Source organism: Stenella coeruleoalba (genome assembly GCF_951394435.1).
Source record: "Stenella coeruleoalba genome assembly, chromosome: 15".
Classification (NCBI taxonomy): Eukaryota; Metazoa; Chordata; class Mammalia; order Artiodactyla; family Delphinidae; genus Stenella; species Stenella coeruleoalba.
The window spans coordinates 37,273,320-37,290,519 of NC_137161.1; the positions used below are offsets into that span (position 1 = coordinate 37,273,320).

Sequence of the window (17,200 nt, forward strand, 5' to 3'; positions counted from 1 at the left end):
GTAAAATTGCAGATTACCCCCACAAGATAGTTAATGTTCTCAGCTAAGACATTTCAATTGTGGCCACATAGCAATAAATGCTAACTTCTTGGTTGAACATATTTCCTAGGATAACCTGGGTTTTACCAGATGTGTGGTGAATAATTGATACTGATGAGAAGCATGCAACTGTAAACCCTCAAAAGTGGGTAGCTTCTGCCTGGTCTTAAATGCTACATGTTCCATTTATACTGTAAGAAGAGATTAGAACTTTTGAAATGACTGATGAGTCAACAACTATCTTTACTGCCATTGTAAATGCATTTTGACACTGCATATGCTGTGTTTAGTTGTTTAGATCAGAAACTGCTTTAAAATTTCTCTCCAGTTATGCTCTACTAATTTTGTCTTTGCCTGAACACAAAAAGTGTTGACTGCAACTGCACAGAAGTCTCAAGAAACAGCCATCCGCCTAAAGAGCCAATCCAGGTTGTCCTGCTAAATGGTTGTGCTAGGAAATTCCTTATGGGATTCTTGTTTTACACCCAGGTGTCAGGAGACACCAAGGAGCACTGAGCATGACAGATGGCCCTGAAATGTCCTACGTCCTTGGACTTTTCTTGTCTCCAAGAGAAATCCCCATGAAAAACCCCTAGCCCTAATGTGGGATGATTTAACCTTTCACTTCCATATCTCTTGTTCCCTTTGTTGGTCTTTGCTGGGTTATATGTTTGTTTTGATGCTGAAAATGCTGCTCTTGGGACAATCCCATGGGAACGGCTACAAACTAAACAGTGAAATCTTTGACCACTGCCTGGCAGAGTAAAGGAAAAGTAAACCCTCATCCACAGAGCCTGCCAACTTTCTTAAAGGGTTCATGGCACTACAGGGTAAAATTTGTGAAAACATCCCTCTTGCTAAAGTCCACTCACCAATATCTCTTATGAATGACTAAAGCTGCATTGCCCAATATGGTAGCCCCTAGTCACGTGGCTATTTAAATTTATTTAAATGAATTTCCATATGGTCATCAATTCTAAGGAAAATGAAAATCATGTAGGCAGCATCTTGTAATTGGTTACACTCATGAAGGCTTACACATTGGATCAATCAATAGCATTGACCTCTTGCTATTTTTCTACTGTTTCTTTTTTTACTAGATTGAGGATTCTAATGGTCCCATGCTGCTTTACTTACATAATATTAATAGAAAAGATGTCTAAACTTAGATCCCTGAGCATCCTGCCATTGGTGGATCCATTGCAAATAACCAGTCATCCAAATATCATAGCAAAAGAAAGAACAATCTCTTGCCCCAACATATAGTGTGATGTACTGGAATACCTCCCCAATCCCAAATCTTATTCCCCTCCCAGTCTCCAAGAGTAAACAGAAAACAGCCAGAAAGTAAGTTTAGGGAGGAAAGGAGCAGTCAACCCTAGACACTGCATTGCATCAGCCTCTCAGATGCTGCTGTCTACGCCAGAATGGAATGAGGATATTGATTGCTTTCAAGCATTTCCTGAGGAAAATCTTCACAGAAATCATTTAAGTGCTGTGAAGTCCCAATACACCAAACATATCCACAAACGTAACTCAGTAACACTCTTAAAATTGCCATTATTGTGAGCTCCTGCTATGTGCCATAGCACTGAACAAAACAGGCAAAAATCCCTGCCTTTATAGCATTCACATTCAAAGAGGGAACCAAAAAAAAGAAATATTATTGTCAGAATATCTGTGACAAAATGGTTCCACAATATTTTTAAATTTCTTTTTAAATATTTTTATTTTTTAAATTTTTGTTTATTTTTTTATTTATGGCCATGCCATGAGGCATGCTGGATCTTAGTTCCCTGACCAGGGATCGAACCTGTGTCCCCTGCAGTGGAAGCGGTGGAGTCTTAACCACTGGAACCCCAGGGAAGTCCCACAATATTTTTTTAATTAAGGATTTGACTGATAATTGTGTATAACGAAACATTCAACCAATATTGGAGCAATAAAATAGTTTTCTGAATCAACTTTTCTGAAAGAACTCCAGAATTCCTATTTGCTATGATCTTTGCTGAACAAACTGGCAAAACATGACCGAACCCCGCTCTCAGAAATAGGGATTTGGACCTGCCTGTTTGTTTTTATCTTTTAATTTGAATTCTCTGGTTCAGAAATTCAACACTTGTGGGCCAGTTCACTTTTATTTATGTTATTTTCTAATCCCTGGAGACACAGTGGGTGGGGATCTTGAAATGTCAGAAAGTTATCTTAGCTGAAAATATTAACTCAAGAGAAATTCCTTAGGAAAGGCAAACACCTGAATGTGTGTCCCCATGCCATAACCTGTGCATATGTCAGCTGTCATTAGTTGAGTCCAGCAAGTTTTCCCTCTGAACCCAGATGCTTCAATCTCATCTCAACCCAGCTCTCCACGAAGCCATTAGCAATTCCTCGATTGGAATTTGGCGTCCCTATTCTGTCTGTACTTAACATAGTTCTTGTTTTGAGAATATTGGGCTCCTTTCCCCCCAACCAATCCCCTCATTTGATAGTTAGTTTGATCTACAGACTAATTTATTGCATTCCTTAAAGGAAACTGGAATGAAGTCTTCAGAAAAGTACAGAATTCTCTGGATTGTAAAGAATTGTCATCCATTTGTTTTTTAGCCCCTTTAGAGATTTTTCTTAAGCTATTACTGTACCTATATTTATTCAGCAAAAGTTTGCCAGCACTGCACCCTTATTTCCTCCGGCTAGCCTATGCTGGATAAACATTTTGTTTTCCCTTGTCATTTGAAAAGCAGAGCAGAGATAGCAGATTCTTAATAAGCTGAATTCTATTCCTCAGCCCCACAAAAGAGAACATAATAGGCTCTTATTTTCCAAATGGACAGTCTCTCCAGTTTGGGCCACTAGTGAACCTAGCTTAGTTTTCTGGAATGACAATTTCGACTGGAATGACAATTTAATGTGAAATTGTTTTTAAGTGATTATGTATGCCCTTAGACTGGAAATGTATTTACCAGTTTTATTATAATCATGCCTTCCTTCCCAGAGGCGTAGGCATGCATGCATGAAAATATAGATGAAAGGAGGAATAGAAATGTAATTAGGTTTTGTAAATAGACAGCCAAGACATCCCATTGCTGTCTTAATGGTCTTAAAAGCTGTTTTAAAAATCCCTTCATGGAACTTATAGTTTACTCAATTTGATGACACAACTTTTGAAAAATTAATCAAGTTGGTGTATGTTACCCTGGTGACCTAGAAGTATGATTCATTTTTATGGGTATTGATCTATGTCTTAGGTATACTAAGGTCAGCTTTCCTGGCAGTGATGACTTGGTACTGTTTTATGTTCCAATCCATCACCTTCCTCCAGAGACCCAGGCATTCATTTTTCCCATGCTCTGCCTGGGGTTGGGGTCTAGCATTTCCCATTGTGGAGAATGGGAAATCAGGGGCAGAGAAGTGAAATGCCTTCCAAAGCTTTCATTACAAGGAAGTCATAGGATAAAAGGAATTTAAATGTTCCACTACCTATAACATTGCTGTGCTGATGTTGCTTTTCTTAGAACTTGTGTTAATTGAGTATTCAAAACCAAGAGCTGTCCATGGCCTGCCTTTGACTAGAGAAACACTGCTAGGGGGAAAAACTGTATGGTATCCAGTGATAGTTATCACTGTAGTTGTTATTTTTCCCAAAGAAGAAGGTGGATTATTTTCTACCCTTAGCTGGTTGAGGATGCTTAAAAACCAGAAGACTGAGACCTGTTAAAGTTGAAGCAGACACTTTCTCTAGTAGCATTACATCTGAATGCCTAAAACATAAACTAACATGTTGTTTTCTTTCTCTTGGGTTTCACTGGTGTCTGAGTAAGTGAATATGCTGTGTTGTTTTCCTGGATCCTCAGAATCTAACAGGCCTACCTACCCCATCCCATCGTATCTGCACTATAAACTATTTGAGCATCATTTTTGTTCATTTCCTTCCACCCCTGGCTGCATAGGGGAGCAACAGCTGACTCCAGCAATGCATCCTCTCGGACAATGCATTGTAATAGCTCTCCTTCTTTTTCAAATTCCGTTTCACATAGACATTTCTCATGTTCTGTTGGAAACCCCCCAAAAATTCATTCCACACTGTCATCCCTTTGTCCTAACCAGAACAACTCGATCGTGTCGAAGAAGGCATGAACCATATCAACCAAGACATGAAGGAGGCTGAGAAAAATTTAAAAGATTTAGGGAAATGCTGTGGCCTTTTCATATGTCCTTGTAACAAGTAGGTACTGGGTACCAGCTCTAATCTGTGGCGTCCAGTTTTCTTTCTTTCTTTTTTTTTTTTTTTCTTTTTTAATGTCAAAGTGAATGTCTGAAGTTTTGTCTTTTTTTTCTTTGTCCTTTTTCATCTGCTTCATTCTGTGGGGATAAAATACTTGTGTTTAATCAGAACAACTGGAACGCATTGAGGAAGGGATGGACCAAATCAATAAGGACATGAAAGAAGCAGAAAAGAATTTGACGGATCTAGGAAAATTCTGCGGGCTTTGTGTGTGTCCCTGTAACAAGTAGGTGCTGCCTGCCTGCCTGAAGCTTTGGTTTCCCAAGGCCCATCTCCAAGCCTTGACAAGCTCATTCCTGCTGGGTGCAAAGGCAGGATGAGTATGTGGCATGCAGAACAGATCAATACCGTCTCCAATGCATTCATCTCATAGCATAGATGATATTAGTGGGAGTTACTGTTGATGCATTAAAAATCAGGCATACTACAGTGAAAGCTTCACTGTCAGCAACTTTTATTGATGAACGTTTCAACATTTTCCAGAACGTGTACCTCGAGACAGAGACTAATCTCAAGAAAGAGGTGCTTTAGAGAACATAAAATCCCATAAAAGAGGGATTTTATGTTCTCTAAATCCCAAAAGCCAAAATTGCAGATTTAGAAAAGACTGTGGGTAAGTTGGGAAGATGAGAAACACGTATCAAGGTCTGATTTTTCAGAAGCAAAAATAAGAGTTAATTTGGCCCAAACAAGCATTTCATAAGTTAGAGAGTATGACAGCAACTCACCCTTTCAACTGCCCACCAGTTGCCAAATCGTGTCAGTGGTTAACCCGTAGATGCCACAGCTGCACCCAGCTCAGAGGCAATGAGTCCTTCAACAAGAAGTGCTCAAGCCTTAGCCAAATTGGACCCATCCCTCTCCAATTCTTCCTCTTGGAAGACCTCCCTGTACACTGGCCGAAATGTTGAAATGTGTAGATTTTGCATGCACAACATCACAAAACATTCAACTATTAAGGTTCTGCAATGCTTTTTTGGAATGTAGCAGAAATGTGACATGTGGTTATAAAGGTTTGCAACAGAAGGAACCTGAAAATAAGGGTTCTGGAAGGTAGTCTCCTTTGACTAGCAGTGAAAAAAAAATGCATGAGCGGATTGTCCAACATGCATTTGGAAAATTAAACCCGTTACCCGATCCCCTTCACCCCTCCCACTTCCCTTTGAACAGAAACCTTTTTCCTAAAAGCTCTCCTGATCCTAGCTTTTAGAATAGAAATTGATGTCATTTCTAGCTGATTATATGACCATTCACATCCTTTAAACTTTGAGGCTGATTTAAAATATCCCACTTCCTGTTTAGGAGGGGGAGGGGCTCAATTTACAAATAAATTTAAACTTTTATTTTTTCTTTTTTTAAAGAATGATCTACAGTAAAGTCTGATTAACTGGAATCTAGCTAACTGGAACCCTTGAGTATATTTATACTTTTGCTCCTTTCCACTTTTAACAAAAAGACAAATGAACAAGGAGAGAACAAATCCCATCAAGGATTTTAAAGTGTTTCTCTTTAAGGTCAATCTAGGCAGTTGGCATTCTTTCATTCAGTCTCCATTCTATATAACTTCTACATCCAATAGGACCAAACAGTAAGAGCTGAGCTGCAGAGGAAAGGCCATCAGACACATCAAGAGAAACCATAACCAAGGAATGATTTGATCATGCTCACTGCCCTAAGACTCTGAGGCAGGAAAGTAGCTCAAGAATCTAACAGATATTCAGCCATCACCCTTGAAATAAAATGTACCGCCATGGCCCACTGCTAATGAAGAAAGTCCAATAATTCACCAAAATGACATTGCTACGCATTCCAGTTAGTCAAGATTTAACTGTATATCCTTTTCAGTGGCCACTTGCCCCCAGGTGAGATGTCTACCTGCTTTGTGATGAATTTCACAGGTACATTTTCCCCATCCATCAACTGTATGTGGAGAAAAGGTGGAGGCAGGCCCCCTTCCCTCCCTGGGATGGATTCTAATGTTCAGATGAAATGACAACCCCTATGAATTCCACATACCAGTCGGCAGTAATTCCTTATTGCACAAGAGACCCTAACTGAGCTTCAAAGCTTGACTGAAGTGTTCCGTATTGTGTGTAAATAATGCTTTAAAAACCATGTGTCACAACGCAGTGGCTGGTGGTGCCCTGGACTCTCTGAGGGCTTCGCCCTGTCTCGGCATGTTTCGAAGGACTATGATAGATGTCCGGCAGTTATGTGAGTCTATGTGCAGCATTGTGGGTGCAGTGATTCGCCTTCGTTCAGAAACGCAAACTTTCCCACCCCCTTGACTCTGCCAAAGATGGTATACCAGACATTTTACATAGCAGAAAGCATCACAAGGTCCATATAACTTCTGTTAATGTGAGGATGGAGGAGATGGGGATTTGAAAAAAAACAACAACAACAAAACCAGACTCTAAACTCCATTAAATTAGATTTTGGATCCTATCCCACTAAGTGGGCCCCTGGCTCATTAGAGCAGTGAATTCTGACTGCTCTAAGGCTGTGGTATTATACACTAGATTGTGGAAGTTGCTGAAATTCCATTTGTACAATTTTCCAATTTGTCTCCAAGGTTTCTTGGTCCCTAATCTTCAAATATTAGTGTTAGAGCCAGTTTTAATAAATGGCTATGGTCCTACACTAAAAGAAAAAAAAAGGTTAAATTCCGGTGTCTTATAATAGAAAATGTAAAAATGGGACCAAAGGAAGTTCTGTTCTTGGACTAAAAAGCATGTGGTTTCTACTATGCAAAGAACCTAAAAACATCTTTGATTGCTCAATTACAACACACCTACCAAAACACGCTGCACATGTTTCTATTGGGCACAACAGGTATGCCTGGATTTTAAGTTTTTCTCCAAGGCAGTTCAGTGAAATATGGCCTACGGAGACCACACCAGTTCCAGACCACTCTCCCCCACCACATCCCAGGACAGTTTGAAGTAGGAGTCTGTAACCACTCCCATCCTGCCCCTCAGCCCAAAAAAGAAGCTATTGAACTGCGTTTCAAATCCTCATGAAGGCTATTACTGTCCTGCTGGTGCCTTTTTTGAGAATGGTCAACTTCTGGAGTAGTTTGGCTTAAATGAGAATGCTTCACTTTCTACTCATGCCTGTAGCTGGTGCATGAAGAAGATGTAGAGGGATTTCCCTTTTTGGTGCTAGATGGCTTGTTCTCTCTTCTATTTTCCTGCATTCATTTCACTACGCTTCTTTTACTTTTTGTCTCTGTGGACAAAGGTTTGTACATCGATTCTGGATGTATGGTAACTGTTTGGAAGTACCGATATATTATCTAATTCAAATCATTCTAGAGGCAACTCACAGACCATCACGCTTGGCCAACCACCAATCCTTTATGTTCTCCATGCAGAGTGGGAATGCTTGTTTCCACACATGCGTTGGGGGAAAACAATTAAGCAGGGAATCTTTGCATGATGGTGTGTAAAAACTTGGTCCAGTATGTTTTTCTTGATGACAGTGTGTTCCTGTGGTGTGATGTACACACTCTACTTGGCAGTCTTGTTTTGTGTCTGTCTGCCAGTATGTTTTTTCTGTGTGTTTTGTGTCTCAAAATATAACCGTGTCATTGAAATAGAACTGAATGTCCTCTAACTACCTTAATCCTTGTCTTAAATCCAACTAAACTACAAAAACAAACCAAAACAAGAACAACCCGCGGGCAAAGGTTGCCATCTTGACAATTGCAATTGACTTGATTGGAAATGAAATCCTGAGTAGCTGAGGCATGGTGGTGGCCAACTCTATGGGTCCAGATTATGATATATCGGTATTCTCTAATGCCTCGAATTAAAACTCATTCGCTTGGTTCAGTTCTTAGCTTGAAGAGGTAACCGTTATTGTGAGCTTGATGCTCTGCCCCCTTTGCTTGTCACTCACCCTCTTTTTTGCATAGGCTTAAATCAAGCGATGCTTACAAAAAAGCCTGGGGCAATAATCAGGATGGAGTTGTGGCCAGCCAGCCTGCTCGTGTGGTGGACGAACGGGAGCAGATGGCCATCAGTGGTGGCTTCATCCGCAGGTGAGCCTTGTGCAGCCGGCGCTATGTAAGTTATCTACTTTTGAGTGACAAACCACCCCAAACTGAGTGGTTCTAAAACAACAACTAAGGAGTTCCCTGGTGGTCCAGTGGTTAGGACTCCTTGCTTTCAATCCCTGGTCGGGGAACTAAGATCCCACAGGCTGCGTGTAGAGGCCAAGAAAAAAAAAATCATTTTTCTACTTCTGAACCTCTATGTTGGCTGAGTAGATCTTCCAAAAGCCTCTCCTGGACTCACTCATTACATGCACCCGGGTGAGGGATGATCCAAGATGGCCCTCCTTGCTTGTCTGGTGGTTGGCTGGGGCTGTGAGTAGGGAGCATCCATTGTTTTCTATGTGGCCTCTCCAGCAGGAGAGCTGAGGTTTCTTGCATGGTGGTGGCAGCAACCCAAGGGGCAGGCTCTGATGAGCAAGCACTTATCAAGCCTTTGTCCACATTACATTGGACAAAGCAAGTCACATGACCACATCCAGCATCAGTGTGGCAGTAAACAGGTGTCTCATTCTGTGAGTTTAATTGGAACAGAACTTATGAAAGATTATTTACAGAGATGTGGGCAGGGTCAATAATAAGGAATGGCGAAGCACTTATGAACTAGGAATAGCAGGAAGAATCCTGAAAGGATAGGAGAGAGCTGTCACCAGAACCCAACTGTAGTTATGGCTATGGGCAGGGGCTGTGGGTTGAGATGCAGCCACTGTCAAACCCAACAGGAAACTAGAAAGGGAAATAAATGCCCCAACTCCTCAGTCTCTTGTCCTCCAGTCTCTCACTGGCCATTGGACAAAGCCTACTGGAGGGCAGAGTAAGAGAACCTGGGTGATAAGGTTGTAGAGAGGTCAGCCTCTCTGGGCAGAGAGCAAAGAAGGCCAGAGAACAGATCTGGGGGTACAAGTAGAGAATAATGAGCAGACCTGAATTCTTATTAATCGTTTCTTTTGAGATCTGGAAGCAAAAGCTAACTTAAACATCTATTAAAAAATCTCAAGTCACACAGACCTGCCAACTCGGAACTAAAGTCTCAAGAGATCAGAAAATAGTAATAAGAACAAATATCTCTGTTGTTAAAAAGAAAAGGAAAAAAAACTATAACTTTTTACAGGTTACTACACTAGGACTTAGCAATGACTAGGGTTGCTGTTTGTACAGCCATCTATACCCAGGCCTTTGTAGCTGAGACTGCCAACAAACCAGATTCAAATGTCACTGCCATTTGTGTATAAAGATCTAGATATCTGCCTAGAAATAACAGATGACAATTCTATTCATGTTTCTATTTGCTCCAAGGGAAACCAGACCAGGGGTCCTCAATCCTGGCTGCACATTAGAATAACCTGAGCAATTTTTAAAAAGTATCAGTGCCTGGACTTAATCCACACCAATTGAATCAGAATTTCTAGAAATGAGATCCAGGTATCAGTAGTTCTTAAAGCTCCTCAGGTGATTCTAATGTGCAAATAGGGCTGGGAACCCTGGAACCAGAAGTATGCCTTAGCTGCTGAAGATCATTTAAATAAGCTTCTTTTCTACAGAAGAAATCTAGGAAGTTCCCCTTTAATTTTATCTGGCCTGGACTGCTTTAAAAACCTTAGGGGGGCAGTCTGCATTGGGATTTACCATGGGGGATGGATTTTAACCCCTCTGAACATATTTTAGCTCATCACCATCTGTTGTAGAAAGATATTAGTTAGCCAGACATTCTGGAATAAGTACCTACTGTTTACAATAAAGAGTTATTGCCCTCTTAACTTTCAAGCTGAGCTATGAAAAACATGGGAAGGCACTTTGGATAAGGCACTTTGAGAGCCAACTCCTTCCTCCCCATTCAAACTGAAACAATAATCTTTTATCACAGTTTTCTTCCTTGAAATCAACCATTCACAATGCCACCAAAACCCCCATAGCATTGAAATCTGAGCAAGTAAAAGTCATCTTGAACAAGTAACTCCCTTTGGAATTCTTGGGAGCAAACAGGATTAAGGGGAAGACGGTAATTCTCATTACTCTTCCCATTGATGTTGGTCCCAAATGGGGAAGAAGATGAGTGGAGAAATTCTCTGACTTAGTACAGTAGCTTTTGTTTCATTCTAAATTTGAGTCTTGGAGATTTTGACTGACACTTCAGAAAGAAAAATACAGTTTCTAACTAGTTCCATTCTCTGACCTGGAACCCTCCCAACTAATCCTCCCAGCTGATTTTACCCTTAAAAAAATGAAAATTGGGATAAACATATGAAGGGAGGAAATGATGTGTTGGTGGAAGCAAGAGAAGAAGATAAATTAATCTATTTAATATGTCTTCTTTAAAAATAGAAATGTAAGTGTTCAATAATGCACTTTAAAACATCATTTTCCAATGTACAACAGCGAACATGTGTTCTTGTATAGAATAGAAATTTTAAAAGGATAGGATTGATACCTAGAGGTCTACAGATTTTCCCTAAACTTTGGGTCCTTGGTATTTGAGTTTTTTTCCTATCTTCTAAAAACTGTTCTTTGATGCCCAGGGTAACAAATGATGCCCGAGAAAATGAAATGGATGAAAACCTGGAGCAGGTGAGCGGCATCATTGGAAACCTCCGTCACATGGCCCTGGATATGGGCAATGAGATCGATACACAGAACCGCCAGATCGACAGGATCATGGAGAAGGTGAGCATGTGGCATTCAGCAAGTTTCCATTGCTTATCACTTCCTCTGAAATAACCACCGAGGAAGTGCGAAGGGCATAACAAGACCCTCAAACCGTGACTTTGGATTCAGACGTTGGTAGATAGACATTTTCCCTTAATTTTCTAAGACAAAAATCCAGCAACAGATAAGTAAATAACAGGGTAGAATTTAATCTAGCAGATATTCCTCAGAGGAACCTTTGCTTCAGGCATTGTGCTAGGAATCAAAGGACATATTAAGATGAGAAAGACATCATCCCAACTGCCAAGAAACTCACAGCCTGCAGAAGGCAGTGAGCTTCAGATGAAAATATAATTTGCCAAGAAAGCCACACATCAAATGCTAAATCATGTTAGATGAGGAAAGATTTCAAGGGTCAGGGGATGGGAAAATCTCCAAAAAAACGGTTGAATTTGAATTGAGTCTTAAAGGATGGTTAGGAGCTTGTCAGGTGGAGATGATGTAGGAACAGAATCAGGAAATGAGCAAAAGAATAGTTATTTTAGGTTAACCAGATGATGAATATGAGCTTTGATTTTATAAGTGCCAGAGCTTTAATGACAGTTCAAAAAGTCCCAGATTCCATTTCCAGTTCAACAGTGCACATGTCCAGATCTCAAAGTAGGGAACATAATCTGATGAAGCTGCGTTCACATAAGGACACCAGGTGTCATGCTAAGACTGAGCCCCCTAGTGTCAACAAGAGGCATAAGGAAGAGTGGAGACAGTAGAATGGAAAAGGGTAGGTTTGGGCTTGAGATTAGGAAGAAACAGAAAGAAACACTGGAAAGCTCTTATATAAAGATTTGGGGCACCCAAACCTGGTATTCTACACTATGCAAATCTGATTCAGTCTCTATGTCTTTGTATTCCACCCCCTCCCCAATCAGTAGACTCCTAAATATTGCTTGTAATCTCTTAAAGGTGTCCAAATGCAAACAGGGAGAAATAGACACATTATGGGTTTAATGGTAATTGTGCATCTATAATCAATTCTACGTGGCTAATCTTATATTGTGTGAGTTTATTCCTTGGAAGATATTGAAGTTTTGAGGCTGAAACCCTGAGTTTCTTTTCAACAACTCATTCCACTTTGGTAGGGGGAAGAAGGATGGTTTTTGAGATCTCTTGAATCATAAGGCTAAATACTCAGTTTCTTAGTACCTAAGCATTCTCCACTGACTTGAGAAAGCAATGAGTAGACATAAAGGGAACGCTTTGCCCTATTGTGTTCTGTGCACTTTATATTAAAAATATTTGATTGCATAACACTTTGGCTATCAATATTGAGCTACACAGATGTCAATGTTAGTTGACAAAATACTTGAGCTCTGCCTACTTTACAAGTCATGACATACTTATTATTGTTAAGAGCCTTTGATACGCTAAAGCTTTTAAAGCTTTTAAAGCAAATCAATAGATTTTCAGAACAATATTGGGGGTTTCATAAAGCACTAGAGCCAACAGAAATGGACCTAACCTTTACGGCCCAGAAAAATGAACTAAGAAATAATTGCTGAACTACCTTCCAACAGGAAAATGATTTTTAAAAAATGAAGAGTAGTCATTTTCTATCAAAGGACCCAATTGACTCAGATGTAGGGAGATAATGTATCTCTAACTCACTTAGAGTCCTAGAAGGAGAAGTTCTACTAAAAGAGAGGGGTCAAATCTTTATTGATAGAGCTGGGCTTTAAGCAAGCTGTTTTCCTGGAAAGGCAAGTGACATCTTAATTCTGCCACTTTGTATTTCTAGTTCTCTTCTTTAGGAGAATACCTTTCATTCTGGGCCAAGTTTGCTATAAGAGCAAAGACATGTGCAGCTATAAGGTTTAATCAAAAGTCAGACAAGTGGATAGGAAATAGTCATTACAGTTTATATCATCCTTGAATGCTGAATTGCTTAAGAAGTAAGGTAGGGGTCTAGTTGCCATTGAGTAACTAGCCTTTTTTTCCCCTCAAAATAACAATGTGGATATGATTGAGATAAAGCCCATTTCAACTCAGCATTGCTCCAAATGATACATGTTACATGAGCTACAAAATTATTAGTAGACTTCTATCTTCTTGTGCAAGTTCTTACTTCTGATAACAGGAAATGGTATGCAGAGGTCTCCTGCATATTTAAGATTAAATCACACTGTAGAACAAAAGAGAATCTTGTGATGTTTCTCCCATATTCTCTCGTGACTCCAACAGCAATCTTCACCCAACTTCATCAGTCATGATCCTTTCTCATCACTTCAGATAGCAGTGAAGTTTTGGGAGTCCAAAACAACCCAATTTTCAATACATCCTTATGGACTGTCAAGAAATTACTTTGTCTATTTGAAAACCTTGTTTTCTGATTTAGGATATTTATATATAGACAATCTTCTAAGGTTAAAAAGCTACGATTCTCTTAGAAAACTATTAAAAAGGGCAAGTTTATATCAGATCTTTATGGGAACTGTTGCTAAGGAAACAACTTAGTGATGTTCAAACTCGGACTTAAAGTTGTCAGTGGAAGATGCTACGCACACATTGAAATACAGTGAAGTTGAAGCTTCAGCGTTGCTCACATTCTCTCATCAACAAGGAAACATGGAATTTGAAAACTAAGATCTTGAGTACCAGCAAGGTTTTCCTGCTCACCAGCTTCATGACCTGGTTCCTCACCTGAAAGATGATAAGAGAACAGTGCAAATCTGGGGTCAGAACAGGCTGCCATGTGGGATAGTGAGTATCCACTTCTGGAAGTCTGAGCTGTGGCCTAAAATCTACCTGTCATGGTCTGAAGTTGAGATTTCCAGAGTGTTCAGAAGGGTGAACTGAATACTCCTTCTACCTCTCTTACTGGCTTTTTTCTTAGTCAACCTGGGTTTCTCACAAGGGCAAATCATGTACCATATCTTGAGTATATTAGCAAGTTTAGGATTCTTTACATAGAAATATGAAAGTTGGAATGGGATATATTGCATAAATAAAGTCCTAAAAAGCATATAAATAGAATAAACACAGACACATTCTCCAAATACCAGGAAGACATCTAAAATAAGATTATCTCAGGAGTTTTTTCTAAAAGCACTACTGTTATATAACAAAGATATGGCACTTTTGTACTGTATGGGCTGGAATTTTGATATGCTTCAGAAATAATTCAGGTGGACATCACAGATGGCTGTTAAAGATAGGTCTGTTCCAGCTCCTCCCAGATCCTTTGAGGATATCCAAAGAGTAACCTCATGCTCTACTTCAAAATATCCTCTTGTACCATCATGTGAAGACTCATCAGTGCATTCTTAATGTAAGAAATCCTAGAATGTTTGCCTCCAGAAATGCTATCTATTTTTAAATGGATGATTTTTCTCATTTGAACAGTTCTCAAAGTTAAGTCTGGAAAAATAGAATAATCCAGTCTTCAGGAGCATTTCACACTGGTCTGAGCCTCTAATTTTCCTTTGTACCAAAGAGTCATTATTTCTGTAGCTGAAGAGGGAATACTTAAGAGCCAAGTAAAATTGGAGAGAATACCCATTTCCCAAATTAGGAACCTAAGGTCAAAAATATGAATCTATAGATCAAGGCAATCAAGGAAAATTAGTGTTCTATCTTATCTGTTTTGAAGTCAACTCTTAATTATCCAAACAGATGGTAGGGAGCCATTGCCAGATAATTTAGAGTTATGAATAATCTAGAATTATTTTTTATTTTAACTTGGCAAATTTCTATTTGAATATTGATAACTCTAGTGTGCTGGGAATTCACAATTAAACTGAATAAAGAAGACACAACTTGGTGGAGACTGGAAAGCACCAAGCACAGTCATAGATGCAAAATCAGTAACCGTTGAGTAAATACTGGTTGATATAAAAACAGTCCAGTTTCCCTACACTGCCTCTCAGCTTCCTTCCCCTCTTCCCAGGCTGGAGAGGGACAGACAACATTACCAATCATAATAGAGGAAAACAACAGCCTAAAAAGAATTTTTGTCTTCCCTTCTACTTGCTGACTCATACATTTCTCAGTGATGTCAGGAATAGTTTATTTTCTGGAGTTTAAAGGTATATCCAGGTAGCAGACCTGGGTTTCATGATGCATGCAGAGCAAAAGGTAGCTCAAGCAGTGGAGAGGTCAGTCAAGGCACAAAATGATAGTAAATGATCCCCTGCTAAAACAAGCCAGTTATAACTCATAAGAGTAAGTCTTCAGAAATGGGGCTAAACAATTATTAAACATCCTTAAAAGCAAACCACGTTTTCACCCAATAACAATAATTACAAGATAAGATATGTTGAGCCCTTAATTTTTGCAAAACATTATTCTAAGCATACTATGTGTATAAACTCATTTCATCCTCATAACAAACTTAAGTAGTAAAATGACTAACATAGTGACTACCAGTGTGGACGCTGACTCCAGGGTGCTGGCCTTCTGACTCTGGTTTCCTCATTTATTAGTTCTGTGACATTAGACAAATTGCCTAAATCCCCTCTGCTTAGTTTCCTCACTTGGAAAAAGGAGCTAATAACAGGATATACCTCATAGTTGATGTTGTCAAAGTTGAATGAGTGGAACTGTGCTCATTAGCAGTGTTCTTTATTATCCCCAGCTTATAAATGAGAAAGCTGAGGCCCTGAAATGTTAAGTAATTTTCCCAAAGTGACACTGCTAATAACTGTACAAATGGCAGGAATTCAACTCAATCCAACGGATGTGAATGCCTGCCATAGAAATCACTGGGTGTCATTCCAGAAGAGAAAGATAAACGATATAACTCTGCTCTCCATAGTAGGGAAAAGAGTCATGAGAACTAAGATCAAGCTTCTGTGATCATGTCTAAGTCCAGCCATAAGCAATGGTTCTGGGAACACAAAAGGAGGCATGGTTCATTCTGATCAGGGAAGTCTCAAGAGGCCTTCACCCAACAGGAGGAATTTGAACTAGACCCAGAAGGATGAATGGAATGTGAATGGGTAAACTGAATTCTGTTTTCTTTCCCCTTTCTCCAGGCTGATTCCAACAAAACCAGAATTGATGAGGCCAACCAACGTGCAACAAAGATGCTGGGGAGTGGTTAAATGTGCCCACCTCTGTCCTCTTCCAAATGCTGTCGGGCAAGATGGCACCTTCATGCTTTTTTCATGGTATTACCTAGTAGGTCTGCACACATGCACACATCAATCCGCCCCCATTGTGAATGTTGTCTTGTGTCATCCATCAGCCCAACAATACTACGTGTCTTTTGTTCTTTCTGGGTCTCTTTCTTTCCAAAGGCTGTATATAGTGGTCATTTGGTGGCTCTAACTCCCTACGTAAGATGTCTTGGGTTTCATTTTTTCCTTTTCTCTCCTCAGTGGCGTTTGCTGAATGACAACAATTTAGGAATGCTCAATGTGTTGATTCTTTCAATACACAGTATTGTTCTTGTAAAACTGTGACATTCCACAGAGCTACTGCCACTGTCCTTTCTTTGGGTGTCAGGCTCTGAAACTCTCAAAATTTGCTGTCTTTGGTTCTTCACGGCTGTCATCTGTCTTTATGATTTCATGATTAGACAATGTGGAATTACATAACAGGCATTGCACTCAAAGTGATGTGATTTATGCATTTATGCATGAGAACTAAATAGATTTTTAGATTCCTACTTAAACAAAATATTTCCATGACAGTAGCATACTGATGAGAAAACACATACATAAAACAACAGCAACAACAGCAAAACAACAACAAAGCATGCTCAGTATTGAGACACTGTCAAGATTAAGTTATACCAGCAAAACTGCAATAGTGTCACTTTCTTTTTGTCAATATTTAGACTTATTAATCATAATCATCCTTTTTTTTAAAAAAATTGTTTTTAAAAAGATGGGTTAAACACGCTCACCATTGAACCATTTCCAGCAAAATATATGTTTGGCTGAAACTATGTCAAATGGATGTAATATAGGGTTTGTTTGCTGCTTTTGAAGGCTCTGTTTTGGAGAAAGCAACCTTGCTGTGAAACAGTGTGGAGATGTAAATTTTATAAGGCTGATTCTTATTAATCACCATTTCCCCTGTGGTTTGTTATCAGTACAATTCTCTGTTGCTTAATCTAGAGCTATGCACACCAAATTGCTGAGATGTTTAGTAGCTGATAAAGAAACCTTTAAAAAATA

General features: G+C 39.5%; 1 protein-coding gene across 7 annotated transcripts in view; it reads left to right on the forward strand.

Moving 5' to 3' along the window:
* Positions 1–16,120, forward strand: part of SNAP25 (synaptosome associated protein 25) — a gene marked incomplete at its 3' end in the record, with an annotated part of 28,582 nt that extends 12,462 nt beyond the window's left edge. Inside the window, exons 4-7 of one of the 7 annotated variants that reach the window (XM_079944402.1) lie at positions 4,144–4,261; positions 8,241–8,366; positions 10,895–11,039; positions 16,052–16,120. In XM_079944402.1, coding sequence (XP_079800528.1) covers positions 4,144–4,261; positions 8,241–8,366; positions 10,895–11,039; positions 16,052–16,120 — 458 coding nt within the window. Of the gene's footprint in view, positions 1–4,109; positions 4,548–8,240; positions 8,367–10,894; positions 11,040–16,051 lie in introns of those variants that run through there. The other 6 variants (XM_079944403.1, XM_079944404.1, XM_079944407.1 and 3 more) reach the window with 6 other exon arrangements.
* Between the last annotated feature and the right edge of the window lie 1,080 nt (positions 16,121–17,200).